Raw genomic sequence first — 18,134 nt, forward strand, 5'->3', positions numbered from 1 at the left:
TGATGCACTACGCATGCGTACAGCCCGTAGTACACATGCGCGAGGCCATCCTACGAAGAAGTACTGCAACGCTTTCTATAAGCACACCATTCGCCAGGTGATTGACAGGAAGTAGCTATCTGTGGGTGGAAACCAGCCATTTAGTGGGCGTGCTAAGAAAAACGCAGGCGTGCCTAGGAAAAAGGCTGGGAGTGTCCAGAAAAAAGCTAGGTGTGTGAGTGTTTTAGGGGAGGGTGTGGGACATCAGCTCCAGGCTGGATATGCCTTTTTCCATCGCACCGTTGAGTGAGTACAAGACTACGCGGTGCCTGTGATGAGTTGTGACGGGTGTTGATTGTCAGCTTGTAGGATTGCGCATCATTAACGATATTGAGTGTACACGCCGGACGATATGCATAATATATAATTAACTATATCTTTATCATTCATATCGTGAACGATATACAGTACTTACTAGTGTGTATGGGGCTTGACTCTTTAGTAGATACTAGCCCTAGTCAGTTAAACAAAGAATGGAAAAGAAACAATGTTATCACAGACCACTGGTTGCTGTTCAGTGGATGCTGGGGGAGGTGAACGGTGTACAATTTACCTAAGCAAACACAGACCCTGGACTCCTAGTTAGACAAGTCTCATACACAACAAGAACAACAGTAGCAGCCACAAAGGTAAGTCCTACTGATCGATACTTGTACCAGGGATTACTGTTTATTTTAAAATCTTCTGATTTGTTTAGACTAATCTGATTTGTTATTTGTGAGAGCAGATAAAAAGAAAAATCCTAATTTCTATATATTCACCTTATTTTTTTATTGGAATAGTCAAAGAATGTGGCAGGGTTCCACTAAGCATTTTTAAAAAGGGCCCATTTCTGGTATAAAGACAGAGGTGTGGTGGGAATTGGCTATTGAAGGTCATTGAAGGACTGCAGGTATCAGTGGATACTTGTTTTGTTGATGGAATAGAGACATTATACAGGAACGTGTATCGTCTTTGTCTGTCTGCTAATTGGATTCATTTAGCATCGGGATGCCTACAGGTGAAATCCTGACTGGTGGCCAAAACACTAGCCCCGGAATCCTGACATTGGAGATGCTCGAGGCCGGAATCCCGACAGCTGGGGTCTCGGGGAGGGGATTAGGTTTAGGCACTAGGGAGGGTTATGCTGTGGGAAGGGATGGTTAGGGTTAGAGACTAATTGGGAAGGTTAGATTGTAGGGTTCGACATCAAGAAGGGAAGGATAGGCACTTACGGGGATGGTTAGGGTTAGGGGAGAATGGTTAGGTATCAGGTAGGGAGGGTTTGGGGGTAGGGGGAGAGGGTAATTATACCTGTTGGGATTCTGATCATTAGGTTGCCAGGGGTTTCTTGCTTGTTGCCAAGGGTTGCATGGTCATTGCTAGGGGTTTTATACTTTTTGCCAGGGTTTTTTTTCTCATGGACATGTGTTACATGCTCTCTCCAGAGGTTACATGGTTGTTGCCAGGGGTTTCTTGGTCCTGGATAGGGGTTAAATGCTTGTTACCAGAGGGCAGAGCACCAGCACTACCGGAATCCGGCACTTTCGGGTAATGCCCTCCCCTGACAGACCCTTGAGGTCCAGAATCTAGCATCCGGCTAATCCAAGCTGGTGGCCATTTTTGATGTGCTGTTTTTAAGCAGATTCAATGCGGACGGCATTTACTAACATGGAATTTGCCGATAGAGACCCTGTGTCCCAGCAGTGCTGCCTCCCGCTGCCAGTGCTTGGGCTGCACTGGCGTATTGCTGGGTGCCGTGTCAGTCACTAAAGGTGGGGGAGCACCTCTAACGGTGGCCATCTTATTACTACATATTGATGCATGTCAATTAATCCATGGTGTTTTAAAGAAACAGCGCGGTGCTTCCATTGTAAATTTCTATCTTTGGAGGGGTGTAGGTTCTCTGTATGCTGACAGAGACTCTGCCCCCTGAGGAGCCAATCTCCTCCCTACCAGCAGCTCCCTGCTCCAACAAGCGAATGGAGTAGTCTGTTGCACCCTCGGACCGCCCTACAGTTTTGCCTATGTCTGGTACATTATAATGCATGCATGCAATAGCAGTATCTGTATATTGCTCTGCAAAGGTCTTCCTCATTGGCTGTTCCTTGTCAAACACAGCATGGTTTATAGCAGGCATGTCCAACCTGCCGCCCTCCAGCTGTTGTGAAACTACACACCCCAGGGTGCCTTGCCATAGTTTTAGCATTCCCTAATATCAAAATTGTGGCAAGGCAGTCTGGGATGTGTAGTTTCACAACAGCTGGAGGGCCGCAGGTTGGACATGCCTGATTTATAGGATAATGGGCCGGATGCACCAAAAAGTGATAAAGTTGAGAGTGAGAAACAACCAGCTCCTAACTGCCATGTTACAGCCTGGGTTTGAAAAATGCAATTTAGTAACTGATTGGCTGGTTGTTTATCACTCTACACTTTGGGCCTTATTCTAGTTCACTCTTTCTGACAAAATCCTTCTTAGAAGGACAAAACCATGTGCACTGCAGGGGGGCAGATGTAAAATGTGCAGAGAGAATTAGATTTGAGGGAGTTATTTTGTTTCTGTGCAGGGTAAATACTGGCTGCTTTATTTTTAGACTGCAATATAGATCTCACTTTGAAGTAAAACCCCACCCAATTCTAATTATCTCTGCACAAGTAACATCTGCCCCACCTGCAGTGCACATGGTTTTGTCCTTCCAAGAAGGATTTTGTCAGAAAGTGTGAACTAGAATAAGGCCCTTTATCACTTTTTGAAGCTTGGTACATCTGGCCCATATCTTATGAAATTATATTTTTCCAATGATGGCTGCTTCTGTGGAAACCCACCCCACTTTATGTCATGCATTTCTCCTTAATCAAGAACACAGAAGGAGGCCCAACCCTAGGACAAACACCATGACCTACAGCTAGAAGCAATACCCCAGCATTTATGTGAGCGCAGCTCCTACACCAGGGTTGCCTACCCTCCCGGAATGGCCGGGAGGGTCCCGGAAATCGGGTCCCCCTCCCGGTCCCCCGGAAAGGGTGGCAATCCTCCCGCATATCCCCCCCAGCTCCTGCGATGTGTCCCTCGGCGGGGGGGTCCGCAGGTAAAATGCCGCGATCGCTGCATTTTAGCCCCGCCCCCCGCAGTGCAATGACTGAAATACCGGCATTGCACGGCGGGGGGCGGGGCTAAAATGCCGTAACGCTGTAGACATGCCCCCAACAGGGCATCATCTGTGTGGCCACGCAGCCGGACTGCCTCTTTTTCCCAGTCCTGGAAATGGCCCCTCCCCCCTGCTTGACAGAGCTGGCTGCCCTCTCCCGGAGAGGGCAGCTCAAAAGTCGGCAACTATGTCCTACACTCATGGAAAAGAGTCTTAAAAAAAACAAACCACATGTAACAAAAAGGGAAGGAGTCATAGGCACATAAAGGGGTATAACTGTCTAAAAGGGAATAAAAAAGGAGTTGAAATTTCCATGTAATCGTTATTTAATCCCTTCACCAAATGTGTTCCTAAGCTCTTCAATGGAAGCAGCACCCCATGGGAGAAAACATACAACCTACAATATATTTCAAGATTGCTAGATTCTGTAGACCACAGCTGTCCACTTATTATAAGGGGTAAGCTTCTAAAAATAAGAAGAGGTGATGTTACCCCTAGCAACCGATCAGCTTTACCTTTTTATTCATTTTGCGCCTTCTAGAAGATAATAGAATCTGATTGGTTGCCCAGAGCAACATCCCATCTTAGTAATGAAACCCCTAAGTGTTTAGAGATGTATCCTGGAATCAATAGGCTGTATAGAGGATGATATCTAACTCTGGGCCTAGCAAACAGGTCAGCACTGCCCCAGCCGCCCCCACCCCTGCGGTAACATGCGAGGGGATGTGTCCGAGAACACAACCCCTCGCATTCGGCTGAAGGGGACAGAAATCATTCGATGGTCGTGGACCATCAAATGATTCTTCTCCACTTCGGAAATTTGTTTCTGTGCAGGGTAAATACTGGCTGCATTATTTTTACACTGCTATTTAGATTTCAGTTTCAACACACCCCACCCAAATTTTATTATCTCTGCACATGTTACATCTGCCCCACCTGCAGTCAACATGGTTTTGCCTGTTTTGAGAACAAATTTGTACTGCGATCAGATCTGAATAAGGGCCATTGACCAAAGGACTGGTGATAGATGTAAATGCTAAATCAGGCTTGTTTAGCATTTGTTCCTGATATTGCTTTAAATTCATCTGCCAAGGGCTTGAATCAACAGGTGCTTTGAAAATCCAAAGGTTAATAAATTTACCTCTAGGTCATTGCTGCCAGCAAGCTGGCTCAGCTATGAAAAATGAACACATTGGCCTTTATTCAGATCTGATCGCAGTACAAATTTGTTTGGAAAATGGACAAAACCATGTGCACTGCCGGTGGGACATCACCAGAAAACCATCACAACCCCACCATTGATGGAAAGACCATGGAGCACTGGATGTAAACCTTGGCTGACTGACAACCTTACTGCAGTGCGAGGTGTAGGATTAAGGCCCATACACACTGGGCGATTTTGAGCTGAAAGCCTCTCAAAACATAAAGTTTGATCGGCTTTCAGCTCGAAGCCGCCCATTGTGTGCGGCCCGGTGATGAGCGGTGAGCGTTGATGCGCTCCAGCATCATTGCCGGGAAAGCCAGTCTTCTGCTGGTATTACCAGCAGATGAGCGGCTTTGTGGACGGCTTTGCATAGCACGATGACAGCAGCCATCGCTGTCCATACAAGCCGGCCATAATCGCCCAGTGTCTATGGACCTTTAGTCCACATAGTCCATTTCAAAAGAACAAAACTGTAACATTTTAAACCTATATATTGATTGGCCAAGAGGATGTCCGCTAGACAACCACTTTATTCCCTAATACAGTACATTAGATGTGAGATGCAATTTGTTGATATCTGTGAGAAGGTAAAATAGTAATTACAGTATACAAACCTGCTGAGGATATTCATGGATCATTGCTTTAGGACAGTGATAATAAAATGTATTTCTTTCAGCTCTGAACGTCATCAATGTATCCTAGAATATGCATCACATGGCTGCTGCTGAGCTGCATTGTGGGGGAGGCGACTTCATGCTTTTGTGAACATTACCCATGGGGCTCTTGGTCACGTTGTTCTAAAACATGTGAACACGGAACTGAAAGTAGACAGCGGTAAGTGCTAACCTGGAGGTGAATTCTCTGATGTACAGGTAGGAGCTCTAGCACCTAATTCACATTAATCGATGATCACCTATAAACATCTATATATTAGATGATCACTAATAAACAGGGTCACCTCTGGAGGGGTGACGGATAACTGCCCAACAATCAGGGTCTCAACAGTCAGTATACCAACATCGGAATCCCGACTGCCAGTGCTCCAACAGGGGGGATCCTGACTGACAAGGCCTATTGTCCCTTGTGGGGGTCCATCACCCCCATGGAGGGAGAATAGAACCTTCGCGAGCCACCGAGCCCAAAGGGGCTTCTTTGCACTCACCCCCCTGTGGAAGCACCGGCAGTCGGTATTCCAATACCGGTGTACTGAAGGTCTGGATCCCGGTTGTCGGGCAGTCATACCACACCCCCACTGGAGAAGCCCAGGTACCAAAGGTGGGTGCATCCATGCCCCCAAGATGGCCCCTGCAACATGTACAGCATGACCCTACCTAGCCAGTGTTACCAGAAAGCTGAGCTTAAAAAGATTTTGTATCATCAATAAAATCCAGGTACAGAAGAAGGATATTTTTACTAACCTGCAGATTTTTAAAGCCATCAGTAATTTCCAGCTTTAACCAATTGATTTAAAATGGCAATAGAAATAATGGTAAATCAGTCCTACTTAGCAATTATTTCTGTTGCTGTTTTATACTTCTTAATCAAAGCCCGATGGTAAGTAAAATATATTCCAATATATAAAAGAGTGAAAAGCTCTACCTTGGTCAAAAACAGTCAGGAATTGTCTAGTTTAAAGTATATTAAAGCAATTGCTCTGTTATCATCATCTGAGGACAGAGAAAGCATCTTTTAAAAAAAGTTTTAATTCCTAATTTTTTTTGTTTTGCATATTTTTTTATTTCATTTTTTAAAATACATTATACCCTACATTAGTACATCTGGCCCTGTAGCTGTTCAGATGATTGATTATGGGCCTTAATAATGCATTTAAAATAAAATAGACCTCTAAGAACTTTAATCTATTCTATGAAATTTAGCGCTTGATTCTGGTTGACTTGGTCCCCATGCAAATTCGCCGCGGGCCTGCGCATGCATATCGGAAAATATACGCATGCGTATTACACTCAAAGAGGCATTCTCACACAGCGGTGCGGGCAGAGAGCTGGAGCATGAGGACGCCCAGTGTTTCCTGGGCATTCCTACAAAAAAAAGATTTGAGCGCCCGGACAAACGCTGGGCATGCACATGTCAAAGCAGGTGTATCGAAGCCTGCTCGGGGACGGGAGGCTGACGTCATGGGACAGTCGGCAGTCGAAATACCGTCTGTTTGCACATGTCGGCTCAAAAAAAATATGAGAAACTCATGTCTATTTTTTGACTGTCGACCTTCCCATCGTCGACATAATGCTTGTTTCGACCTTATGACCCTGTGACCTTATCTACGTCGACCTATTTACAGTGTCAACCTAATAACTGTTGACCTTCAGTGGTCGACCCAATGAATGTCGACCTAAATAGGGTTGACCTAGTGACCATACCCCCAACAAGGGCACGCAGCTCACGGTCAATATAATACTGTCTGCCAGCGTTATTCTTATTGTATAGAAATAGAGCAGGAGAAGCAAACAGGATCTGCGCACAACCTTCATCTTAAATGCGTTAAAGCCCTCCTCTAATTTCCAATCTCTATCTGCAGGAATGTGGTCTACGATGAGCACTACCGGAAAAATAATTGTCAACAACTTTGTACATTTTCTGAGAGTCGATCGTGCAACGAACAGCCATGTCCAATCAACTGCCGACTCGGTGACTTCGGGCCATGGTCAGATTGTGATCCTTGTCTCAAAAAGCAGGTACTATGGATGAGGTTATGCTTCATATGCACAAGCAGCTTATGCTGATTAGTGTCAAATAAGATGCACTTTAAGGGAAAAGGTCACTTGAAAATACAAATGTGCTACTGAGTGACGCGGTGCTCATGTGTTATATATGTAACATGACTTTTAGTGTGTAGAGGATAGATGTTTGTGGACACAGTACCGCCACTTCCCAGGGACGCTAACACACCACTGTATTTCCAGTACCGCGTGCGATCGTTAGAGCGCCCTTCTCAGTTTGGAGGACAAAGCTGCGCTGGACTCCTGTCAGACTCCCGACCGTGTGTCCCGAAAAAAGTGTGTAACATCGAGGAAGCCGACTGCACTAAGAAGTTCAAGTGTGACACTGGTAAGTTGTCAATATTTATTGTGGGCGATTCTTATGTGTATTGGCTGTGGCGAGGCACAAAATTCTCTTTAGTGGTTTAGTTGCATTTTAATGTTTCAGTTAATGACAATGTTAGCTCTAAAGAGGTTCAATCGGATCTGTGTACTTATTTGATTTCCGCTCCTGAGAGTTCATAGGGTGCGGTAACACGTTACGATATCTATTCACGATGCATAGCTTTCCGCATGCAGCATTTATATAGCAGAGAACATAGCACAAGGACAATGGGCCTTATTCTAGTTCACTCTTTCTGACAAAATCCTTCTTTTTTTTTTTTTTTTTAACTTTATTTATTCAAAGTTATATTACATTTTCTCAAACAGACATAAAAAATACCGTTACAGGAAGATACAGTACATACATTGCCAGGGAAAGGGCAATGTTACCCAGGATATAGAAGAAGAAAATGGAGATGGGGCACAGACAAGATATTAATTGTTTTTTTCCATCTAAGAGATGCATAAAATGGTGAGATGAAATACAAAGGATTCCACTATATATTTCAAGTAGGAGAGAGATTACCCCTATACCCCACTTCATGTACAGTTATAATAGAATACACTAGGATCAAATCGCTAAGCGGGGTCCACGAACCCCAAAATAATTATAAATATTATTGTGAGTTCTTCAAAGGGAGATACTACACAACTTGTGTAGAGGAAAAAAAAAAAAAAAAAAAAAAAGTGAGCAAACACAATCAGGAGAGTGTTATTATCTATATATACAAAAAAAAAAAAAAAAAACGTGTCCTATTACCATAGTCGTGAAAAAAGGCATCAGAAGAAACACTTTAAAAAACGGCTTTCAGTGGTTAGGTCCCCCTTTATCCACAGAGAGAGGGAGAGACAAACAAAAAAAAAAAAAAAACTAAAGAAGGGCATCTCTAAGGACACTATACAAACAGTTTTCAGTGGTTAAGTCCCCCTTTATCCAAAAAAAAAAAAAAAAAGAAAAAAAAAAAAGGTGAGCAAACACAATCAGGAGAGTGTTATTATCTATATACAAAAGAAAAAAAAAAAACGTGTCCTGTTACCATAGTCGTGAGAAAGGGCATCAGAAGAAACACTTTAAAAAACGGCTTTCAGTGGTTAGGTCCCCCTTTATCCACAGAGAGAGGGAGAGACAAAAAAAAAAAAAAAACGTGAAAAAGGGCATCTCTAAGGACACTATACAAACAGTTTTCAGTGGTTAAGTCCCCCTTTATCCAAAAAAGAGGAAAAAAAAAAAAGGTGTATAAATGAATACTCTAATTTACCTTAACCTTATTTGGGGTCGTGGAGCCCGCTACGCGAGCACATAGCACACAACAATTATTAAATACTAAACCTAGATAACAGCTCTTTTATAGGGTATCTCTAAACCTATATAGGGTGAACATATGACAAGATACACAAAATAAAGAAATAGGTTATTATTGTTACTCTTATACTGTATCCCCCTGCTCCCGTCCCCCCCCTCCCCCCCCCATTTTCTCAAACAGACATAAAAAATACCGTTACAGGAAGATACAGTACATACATTGCCAGGGAAAGGGCAATGTTACCCAGGATATAGAAGAAGAAAATGGAGATGGGGCACAGACAAGATATTAATTGTTTTTTTCCATCTAAGAGATGCATAAAATGGTGAGATGAAATACAAAGGATTCCACTATATATTTCAAGTAGGAGAGAGATTACCCCTATACCCCACTTCATGTACAGTTATAATAGAATACACTAGGATCAAATCGCTAAGCGGGGTCCACGAACCCCAAAATAATTATAAATATTATTGTGAGTTCTTCAAAGGGAGATACTACACAACTTGTGTAGAGGAAAAAAAAAAAAAAAAAAAAAAGTGAGCAAACACAATCAGGAGAGTGTTATTATCTATATATACAAAAAAAAAAAAAAAAAAACGTGTCCTATTACCATAGTCGTGAAAAAAGGCATCAGAAGAAACACTTTAAAAAACGGCTTTCAGTGGTTAGGTCCCCCTTTATCCACAGAGAGAGGGAGAGACAAACAAAAAAAAAAAAACAAAAAAAAACCTAAAGAAGGGCATCTCTAAGGACACTATACAAACAGTTTTCAGTGGTTAAGTCCCCCTTTATCCAAAAAAAAAAAAAAAAAGAAAAAAAAAAAAAGGTGAGCAAACACAATCAGGAGAGTGTTATTATCTATATACAAAAGAAAAAAAAAAAACGTGTCCTGTTACCATAGTCGTGAGAAAGGGCATCAGAAGAAACACTTTAAAAAACGGCTTTCAGTGGTTAGGTCCCCCTTTATCCACAGAGAGAGGGAGAGACAAAAAAAAAAAAAAAAACGTGAAAAAGGGCATCTCTAAGGACACTATACAAACAGTTTTCAGTGGTTAAGTCCCCCTTTATCCAAAAAAGAGGAAAAAAAAAAAAGGTGTATAAATGAATACTCTAATTTACCTTAACCTTATTTGGGGTCGTGGAGCCCGCTACGCGAGCACATAGCACACAACAATTATTAAATACTAAACCTAGATAACAGCTCTTTTATAGGGTATCTCTAAACCTATATAGGGTGAACATATGACAAGATACACAAAATAAAGAAATAGGTTATTATTGTTACTCTTATACTGTATCCCCCTGCTCCCGTCCCCCCCCCTCCCCCCCCCCCCCTCCCCCCCCCCCCCCGGGATCCGTTAGATTCATAAACAAGATAAAACAGGAATATATTAGATTGGACAATGTTTCTATTTAAATTTCCCGCCAGCTATGCCAAATTTTTTCAAAAGTACTCATCGATCCCCTAGATAGGTGAACAAATTTCTCATGAGATTTAGTAGACCCAACCAAAGCCTTCCATTCTACTAGCGTAGGTCCCTCAATGGCAAACCATTTCCTGGCTATACAAACTTTGGCCAAGGTGAATAAAATAATCAATAATCTTCTCTGAGATTTGCCTGGCACTACTCTTTTATCAAAAATAGACAAAATAGCAGAATTTGCCTGACACACTTCCCTCTGAAAGCCCTGTTTCTGAATTACCTCGAAAACGTCTTCCCAGAATTTTGCTATTCCAGAGCAAGACCACAGAAGATGAAAAAAAGTGCCTGTTATATTTGGACATCTTGGGCAGTGATCGTTATCTCTGCCACCAATTTTAAACAATACTTCAGAGGTCATATAAGTTCTGTGAATTAGAAAAAAATGCACTTGCTGAAATCTTATTTGATTAGTTGCCAGGCTAGTGGTCGCAAGAGTATCCTTCCAGGAAGCCTCAGGAATAGTACCTAGATCTCTCTCCCATTTAAGCTTTAGGTCAATCAGTTCATTGTCAGTAAAGACTCGGTTCAAAATAGAGTATAAATAGGAGGCGCCATGCCGAGGGGGGCACCTCCCAAGAACACTCTTGAGCACTGAGGGCGCAATATTGACCCTGTCTCCTCCAAATTGTTTAGAGCTGGCATGGCGAAGTTGTAAATATCTGAATAAATAGTTATTAGGCAGGTGGAATTCAGACTTCAATAACTGGAAGGGCTTAATTTGCCCATTCTGGTATAGTTGGCCCAATGATTTGATTCCCACCGGATGCCAGATTTTCTCGATCTGGAGCTCCTGAAATTCAACCAGGGTCTTGGAGTTAAAAAGTGGTGTATCGGGGTCTACTCCTTGTGTGTCTAGGTCGGCTTCCGCCAATCTCCAGATCCGATACATCTGTTTAAGCAAAGGTGGATATTTATTCTTACAGTTACCAGAAAGTAAAAACTGCAGTGGAGTATGGCCCCTTGTAGCAATAGCTATACATTCAGATAGACTGGTTACTCTGTCTACCAGCTTTATACTTTCGCTAATATATACCAAATGAGCTGCTAGATAGTAAAACCGGAAATTCGGAAGGGCCAAACCACCCTCTTCTTTGGCTCTAGTAAGAACTTTAAGCCTTATTCGGGGTCTTTTATTCGCCCAAATGAGAGTAGAAAGCAAGCTATCCAATTTTTTAAAAATTTTGCGGGGAATATAAACCGGAGAGTGTTGAAGAATATAAAAAATCTTAGGCTGTATAACCATCTTGACCAGGTTTATTCTGCCTGTAGTGGTTAGGGGGAGGCGACTCCAGGTGACAATTTTAGATTTTAAATATGATATTATTGGGTTTAAATTAAGAGGAACAAATCTGGCTGGATCTCTAGAGACTTGTATACCTAAGTAAGGGAATTCCGATACCCATTTAAGAGGAGATGTAGCATATTGCAATGGGGGGCACGGGCCGTAGAGAGGAAGGGCAAAGGATTTATTCCAATTAATTCGCAGACCAGACCGGTCTCCAAATTGCTCAATCAATTCCATAGCCTTTGGTATCGTTTCTATATGTCTATCTAAGAATTATAGAATATCGTCTGCGTATAAGGCTATGCGATCTTCCCTCTTGCCAATCCTGAGTCCCTCAATCACAGTACTACTCCTAATGAGACATGCCAAGGGCTCCATAGCTATAGCAAAAAGGCCTGGTGATAGTGGGCATCCCTGGCGTGTACCCCGGGTGATCTTAAATTCTGTGGAGATGAATCTATTAATCGAAATTCTTGCAATTGGAGAGCTATATAAAATCTTAATCCATTCAATAAAAACCGGACCCACGCCAATCCAACTTAACACCTCCCACAAATAGCTCCATTCCACGGTATCAAAGGCTTTAGCCGCGTCTAATGAGACTATCGCGGACTCCTCAGATCCATACGGATGTTGCAAGTGGACGTATAGTCTTCTAAGATTATTAGAGGCCAGCCTTCCTGGAATGAATCCGGTTTGATCTAAGTGGATAATATCCTTTAATACAGAGTTAAGACGTGTAGCCAATATTTTGGCAAGGATTTTCACGTCCCCATTTAAAAGAGAAATAGGGCGATATGATTGAACGTCCTTAGGATCCTTGTCCTTCTTCAATATGACCGAGATCAGAGCCTCCGACATAGAGTCTGGCAGGGTCCTATTATCAAGAATCTCATTGAAAAGGGACAAGAGTCTAGGTGCAAAATAATCCTTATACTTCTTATAGACATCGTAGGGTATACCATCCATGCCAGGGGCTTTACCCCCTGACATTGAGGTTATAGCCAGTTCTACCTCTTGGAGAGTAAGAGGGGCGTCTAACGAAGCCCTTGATTGAGCTGGGAGGATTGTATGCTCAATATTTGCTAAGTAATCTCGAATTTCAGAAATTGATGAGGCCTGTGTTGTTTGATAAATCTGAGAGAAATATTGAACAAATTCCTCAGCAATTTCTGGAGTATTAACCAAAGTCAAGCCCAGATCAGATTTTATTTCGGTAATTACATTAGGGCCTCTTTGTTGTTTTACTATATTAGCCAGATAGCTACCCGCTCTGTCCCCTTCACGATATTTTAAATGACCAGCATATAGATCCCTGAATTTTTCCCTTTCCCGCAAACATTCCTGCCATCTATCGCAAGCCTGTTGCCATGTATCTCTATTGGAGTCAGATGGAGTGGCTGTATATTCTTCCTCTAGTTTACGACAGATCGATTCTAAGTTATTCTCCTTCTGCCTATAGGAGGCCTTCAGCCCAGAGATCTCCCTAATAAAAGTGCCTCGAAGATAGGCTTTAAAGGCGTCCCAGATAAAACCTGTAGAGGCGGTGTTATTATTGAGAGAGAAAAATTCCTCCCACATGGTCACGAATTTATTCTGGGATTCAAATTGTGAAAGCCAAAATACATTCAGCTTCCAATAGCGATATCCCGTGGCAACTTTAAGATGTAGGTCAAGGGAAAGGGGGGCATGATCTGAAATTCCTCTTGTTAAATAATCGATCCCCTGGATAAGTGGTAGTACATCTTCGCTAACCAAGGCAAAGTCGATTCTTGAGCAAGAGGTATAAGAAGAGGAAAAACAGGAATATTTCTGGGAGCCTGGGTGCCTTTCCCTCCACACATCACGGAGACCCAAGTAATTGATCATTTTCACAAAGCTTGCTTGGTGGGGGTATTTAGTTTGCCCCGAGTTACTTTTTTTATCCAATGATAGATCAAAAACATTATTAAAGTCACCCACTACTATAGTACAAATATCCTGATATAAGGCCATAAATTCCGCCACGGCTTTCAAAATTTCAAGATTAAACGGTGGTGGAATATATACCGCCAGTAGAAGAAACGGCCTTAAATCCAATTTACATTTTATAAATACATATCTGCCATTCGGATCTGTAACTATTTTTTCAGGTAGAAAATTAAGGCCTCTGCGGATTAGAATTGAGACCCCTCTTGAGGCGGAGGTGAAGGTGGAATGGTAACTCCACCCAACCCATGCTCTTTCTATTACCCAAACCCTGTCCGCCTCAAGATGGGTCTCCTGTAGGCACACAATGTCAGCAGTTTGGTTACGTATAAACCTTGCTATCAAGGAGCGTTTCACTCCATTACTCAAGCCTCTAACATTCCAGGAAAGGATTTTATACTCCCCAGTCATTTATGAAATTAATAGAGAAATAGTGATCACCAATAGAAACATTTCTATGACAAGATGACAAAGTCTCCTGTCTGTCTTAGGCAATATGAAGCACAAATCGAGCAATTCCATTCCAATTCTAACGGGACCCCTACCCCCAACCCTCCTTCCTCCCCCCACCCTGCATGTCAATCCCTTCTCTTTTCCAAGGACATGCTTCTCCCTCCAAATCCCTCCCACCCAATTTCCCCTAACATAGCAACTTGAGGCAATCTTATTAATGGTCATAGGCTGGGATACTCCGCCAGCCCCTGCTAGGGCAACTGTGATCAAAATCAAGAAAGAAAAAGAAAAAGAAAACTCCCCGGGAAGAGGAGATGAGGAGAAAAAAAAAAAAAAGATCTTATTAAAGGGCATAAGAAATCCTGAGTGTATGATACATCAAGCTGTGAAGAAAATATAAATAAAGCTAGGCAAGTTATTCAATGAGAGCTAGGTATCTCGCTCTATTTGCCGGGAAACGTAGAATCCAGCCAGACGTTGGCCTCCCTAGCAGAGAAAAAAAAATGAGTCTTATCATTGTGTATGATTCGCAGTTTAGCAGGAAATAAGACCGCATAGTGTAATTCCAACAGTCTCAGACGTCTTTTAATCTCCGAGAATTGAGCTCTATCTTTTTGCACTTGAGCAGCGTAATCTGGGAACACCATAATTTTGCTATTGTCCCATTCTAAGGGGGTCTTATTTCTGGACAGCTTAAGAATTGCTTCACGATCAGCATAGTGGACAAAACGAGCGATGAGCGTACGGGGAGAAGAGCCTGGGGGTGGTGCTCTTGTAGGGACACGATGGGCTCTCTCAACTGAGAAAAACTTGGTAAATGATTCTCGGCCGTAGCTCTTGATCAGCCAGTTTTCTAAGAACAGTTCAGGAGTGGGCCCTTCTGCTCTTTCGGGGAGCCCTATAAACCTGAGGTTATTCCTCCTGCAGCGGCCCTCCATATCTGTCATCTTCGCATTTAATTGTTTCAATTGGCCTGCGAGGTCATCCACTTTATGGGCCATCGGGGCGATTGTGTCCTCAAGTTTTGAGGTGCGGGTCTCTACTTCTCTGAGCCTTTCGTTGATCACCTGTACTGCTTGGTGTATCAGGTCCAGGTCCCCTTGAACCTTCTCTATTTTTGCAGTCAGACGACCCTCACTGGCCATTAAGGCGTCCAGCACTTTTTGTGTGGCGGTAGCTGGCTGTTCCTCAATTGATGGTGAGGTTGGAGGGGGGGGCTCTGTCGTGGCTGGAGGGGTGTGGGAGCCAGATTGCCTGGCATATTTCGCCAATTTGCCCGCTGCAGATGCATTTTGTGTTTTACCCATGGTTATGTCCGTTTATTACAAAGATAGTTGCAATTAAACAGAGAAGGTTCTTAGGAGAGTATACAAGCAGCTGGTAAAAAGAAATATTGTTCCACACTTGAAGCACAGTGATACCCTTCTCACTTCAACACGTCCCGTAACCTCCTGATACAGGCCCCGAGGGATAAATTAACAAGCTTGCCTTTCATAAAATCAAGAGAGCCGACCCCGTATAACTTTAAATCGCAAACCTGGCGTAGTTCTCAGCATCCAGTCGTCCAGCTCCCCCCTCCGAGAGAAACGAGGGCATCCAGCGCAGGACTCACGGCTTCAGCAGAGAGACAGACCAGGAGGCATCAGATCCTCCAGGAGGCAAAGGAAGGGCAAGACGCTACAACACAGGCGGGTAAGCTGGATACCGCCGCCACACCGCGTGCATCCAGTGAGGCGCGCGGCGTCCTCCTCCTTAGACTCAAGCGTCACTTCCACGCAACAGCCTTGCACGCGTCACTACCAGTGTTCAGGGCGGCCGTCCGACAGTCCTGCTGCGCACTATCGAAGGTAAGCTCCATATTGGCTCGGGGTTTAGACAGGCATGGAAGCTACGCCGATATCACGCTAGATCATGCCCGAAGAAGTAGCGCAGTCCCGGGGAGAAATATTCAGCAAAGGCCCCTAGCGTTCATGGGGCTGGAGCGAGTAGAGACCTGCGTCTCACACCCAGCACGTCATGGCCACGCTGGGACTGTCCCGCTGTAATCGTGACAGTTGGGAGGTATGTCATTGGGCCTTATTCTAGTTCACTCTTTCTGACAAAATCCTTCTTAGATGGACAAAACCATGTGCACTGCAGGTGTGGCAGATGTTACTTGTGCAGAGAGAATTAGATTTGGGTGGGGTTTTACTTCAAAGTGAGATCTATATTGCAGTGTAAAAATAAAGCAGCCAGTATTTACCCTGCACAGAAACTAAATAACTCACACAAATCTAACTCTCTCTGCACATGTTACATCTGCCCCTCTGCAGTGCACATGGTTTTGTCAATCTAAGAAGGATTTTGTCAGAAAGAGTGAACTAGAATAAGGCCTAATGTTCCAGAGATCTGGTATGCGCATTACAGAAATCACAAGGACAATGGACCCCACCCCAGGGGAGGGGCGTGTGGGGGCGCAGGTGCTCTTTAGTGGACTTGTTGGCAGGGCCAGCAACAGAAATCTTGGGGCCCGGAAAAATTTATATCTCTGCCCCCCCCCCCCCACACACACACACACACACACACACATACACCACATGCAGATTTGTATTACATTGCATATTGAATGTATTATTATTAGAAATAAACAGATAATTAATATTTACTATGCAATATAATAGGGAAGGGCATAGGGGAGGGCACAGCATTGTGCGCTGTGTGGTTTGGTACACTACGCGATGTAGGATGGGCCCACCCATTCCCCTTTACCTGTCAGTGCCAAGGCAGCAGTATTGATCAGTCCCTTTTGTGGCATTGTAAATTATAATTTTTCCCCCATGACAGTTCTCTGCAGCTTTGGTTGCACACAGACCCCTCCCGCTCTCAATCCATCACTGAAAAGAACTATACCCCTTTTAAATTGCACAAATAACATGGGTTATTGCCGGGTGAACCAGGTCGAGGTGCAGTGCGCAGATTGACAGGAAGTAGGTGTCTGGGGGTGGTACTGTAACTGTCCATTTAGTGAGAGTGCAAGAAAAACGCACAAATCCTGCACGTCCCCCTCACAACGCTGACCATAGGGCTAGCAGTGAGAAGCAGTAGCCCCTGGTGTAGCAACAAATATATTGAGAAGCCTCTGGGTTGAAGCAATTATGGCACAGAAGATCCGTTGCAGAGAGCTTTCCATGGTTCAGAACAAGTGACTCACTAGAAAGGATAGAGGGAGTCGAGATCCCCATCCATAAATCAATGAAGCAATAAGATGACAGCAGCTAGCACGCTGCCAGAGCTCGTCACTTCTACAGTGGAGGTGGATTCCAAAATGTCCGTGGATCTCAGCACACCAGAAGAATCGGTACAGTGAGCGGACAGTCGCCGGGGACCAAATCACTGAAGGTCTCAGCAAGCCATCTGTGAAGAAGCCACACCACACAGAACAGTGGAGCTGGAGGACAGCGTCAGCTGGATATTGCACCGGAAGATGGCCAGCGGGTACAGGGATGCAGGAGTATCACAATGCAGGTATCTCTGCCCAGGAGGCAGGCAGGCAAGACGGCACCGGCGCCTTCGTGCGGCCAAGCAGCGAGCACGTCAGAGACAACTCCCGCTCTCCACCGCCACTACTCCGGAGAGTCTCCAGGCGTCCCACCCGCCGAACCACCCGACAAGAGGCACCAGCGAAGCACCAGAGTCCAGCCAGAGCCGCCGGAAAATCTAAGATGGTGCCTGCATCCAAGAAGGAGGTCCCACGGATCGCAGCAGGCCCCGTCAGTCTTCAGGACTCCACAAGCATCTCAGCAGGTCCACGAGTGGCGCAGGGAACTCAGGAACAGCTTTGAAGCCAGAGGAGGTAAGTAAAGAACGTCCACGGGTCCCGAGGTAGGATATATTGAAAGGATAATTGAATTGAAAAAGCTGCCTGAGCGCAGCGAAACTAGTTTTCGTGAGGAGTCAATTGTGGACATTGCAGCCAGACACCCAAAGGGATACAGCAGCGACACATGACCGACCTCTAACTACCGGTCCCCGGCTACGTTTACCAGCAAGGATCTGATCCCCGAGATAGGCACCTTCAGACACTGCGGCGTGTTCTACTACTGCCGGCCGCGTACACTGAGGCCAGTGCGGTAACGCCGACACAGCATACTGGGCGCAAGCTCATGACAGTGAGAAGGTAACACAA

General features: G+C 44.2%; 1 protein-coding gene across 1 annotated transcript in view; it reads left to right on the forward strand.

The window, feature by feature from the left end:
- The first annotated feature begins 520 nt into the window (after window positions 1–520).
- The window catches only part of C6 (complement C6), a 70,764-nt gene continuing 53,150 nt past the window's right edge, over window positions 521–18,134 (forward strand). The window contains exons 1-4 of the mRNA XM_083154298.1: window positions 521–668; window positions 5,048–5,205; window positions 6,908–7,064; window positions 7,293–7,437. Of these exons, the coding sequence (XP_083010424.1) occupies window positions 5,063–5,205; window positions 6,908–7,064; window positions 7,293–7,437 (445 nt within the window). The 5' untranslated portion in view covers window positions 521–668; window positions 5,048–5,062. The remainder of the gene's footprint in view (window positions 669–5,047; window positions 5,206–6,907; window positions 7,065–7,292; window positions 7,438–18,134) is intronic.

This window comes from Crinia signifera, chromosome 1 (assembly GCF_055691185.1).
Source record: "Crinia signifera chromosome 1, ASM5569118v1, whole genome shotgun sequence".
Lineage (NCBI taxonomy): Eukaryota > Metazoa > Chordata > Amphibia > Anura > Myobatrachidae > Crinia > Crinia signifera.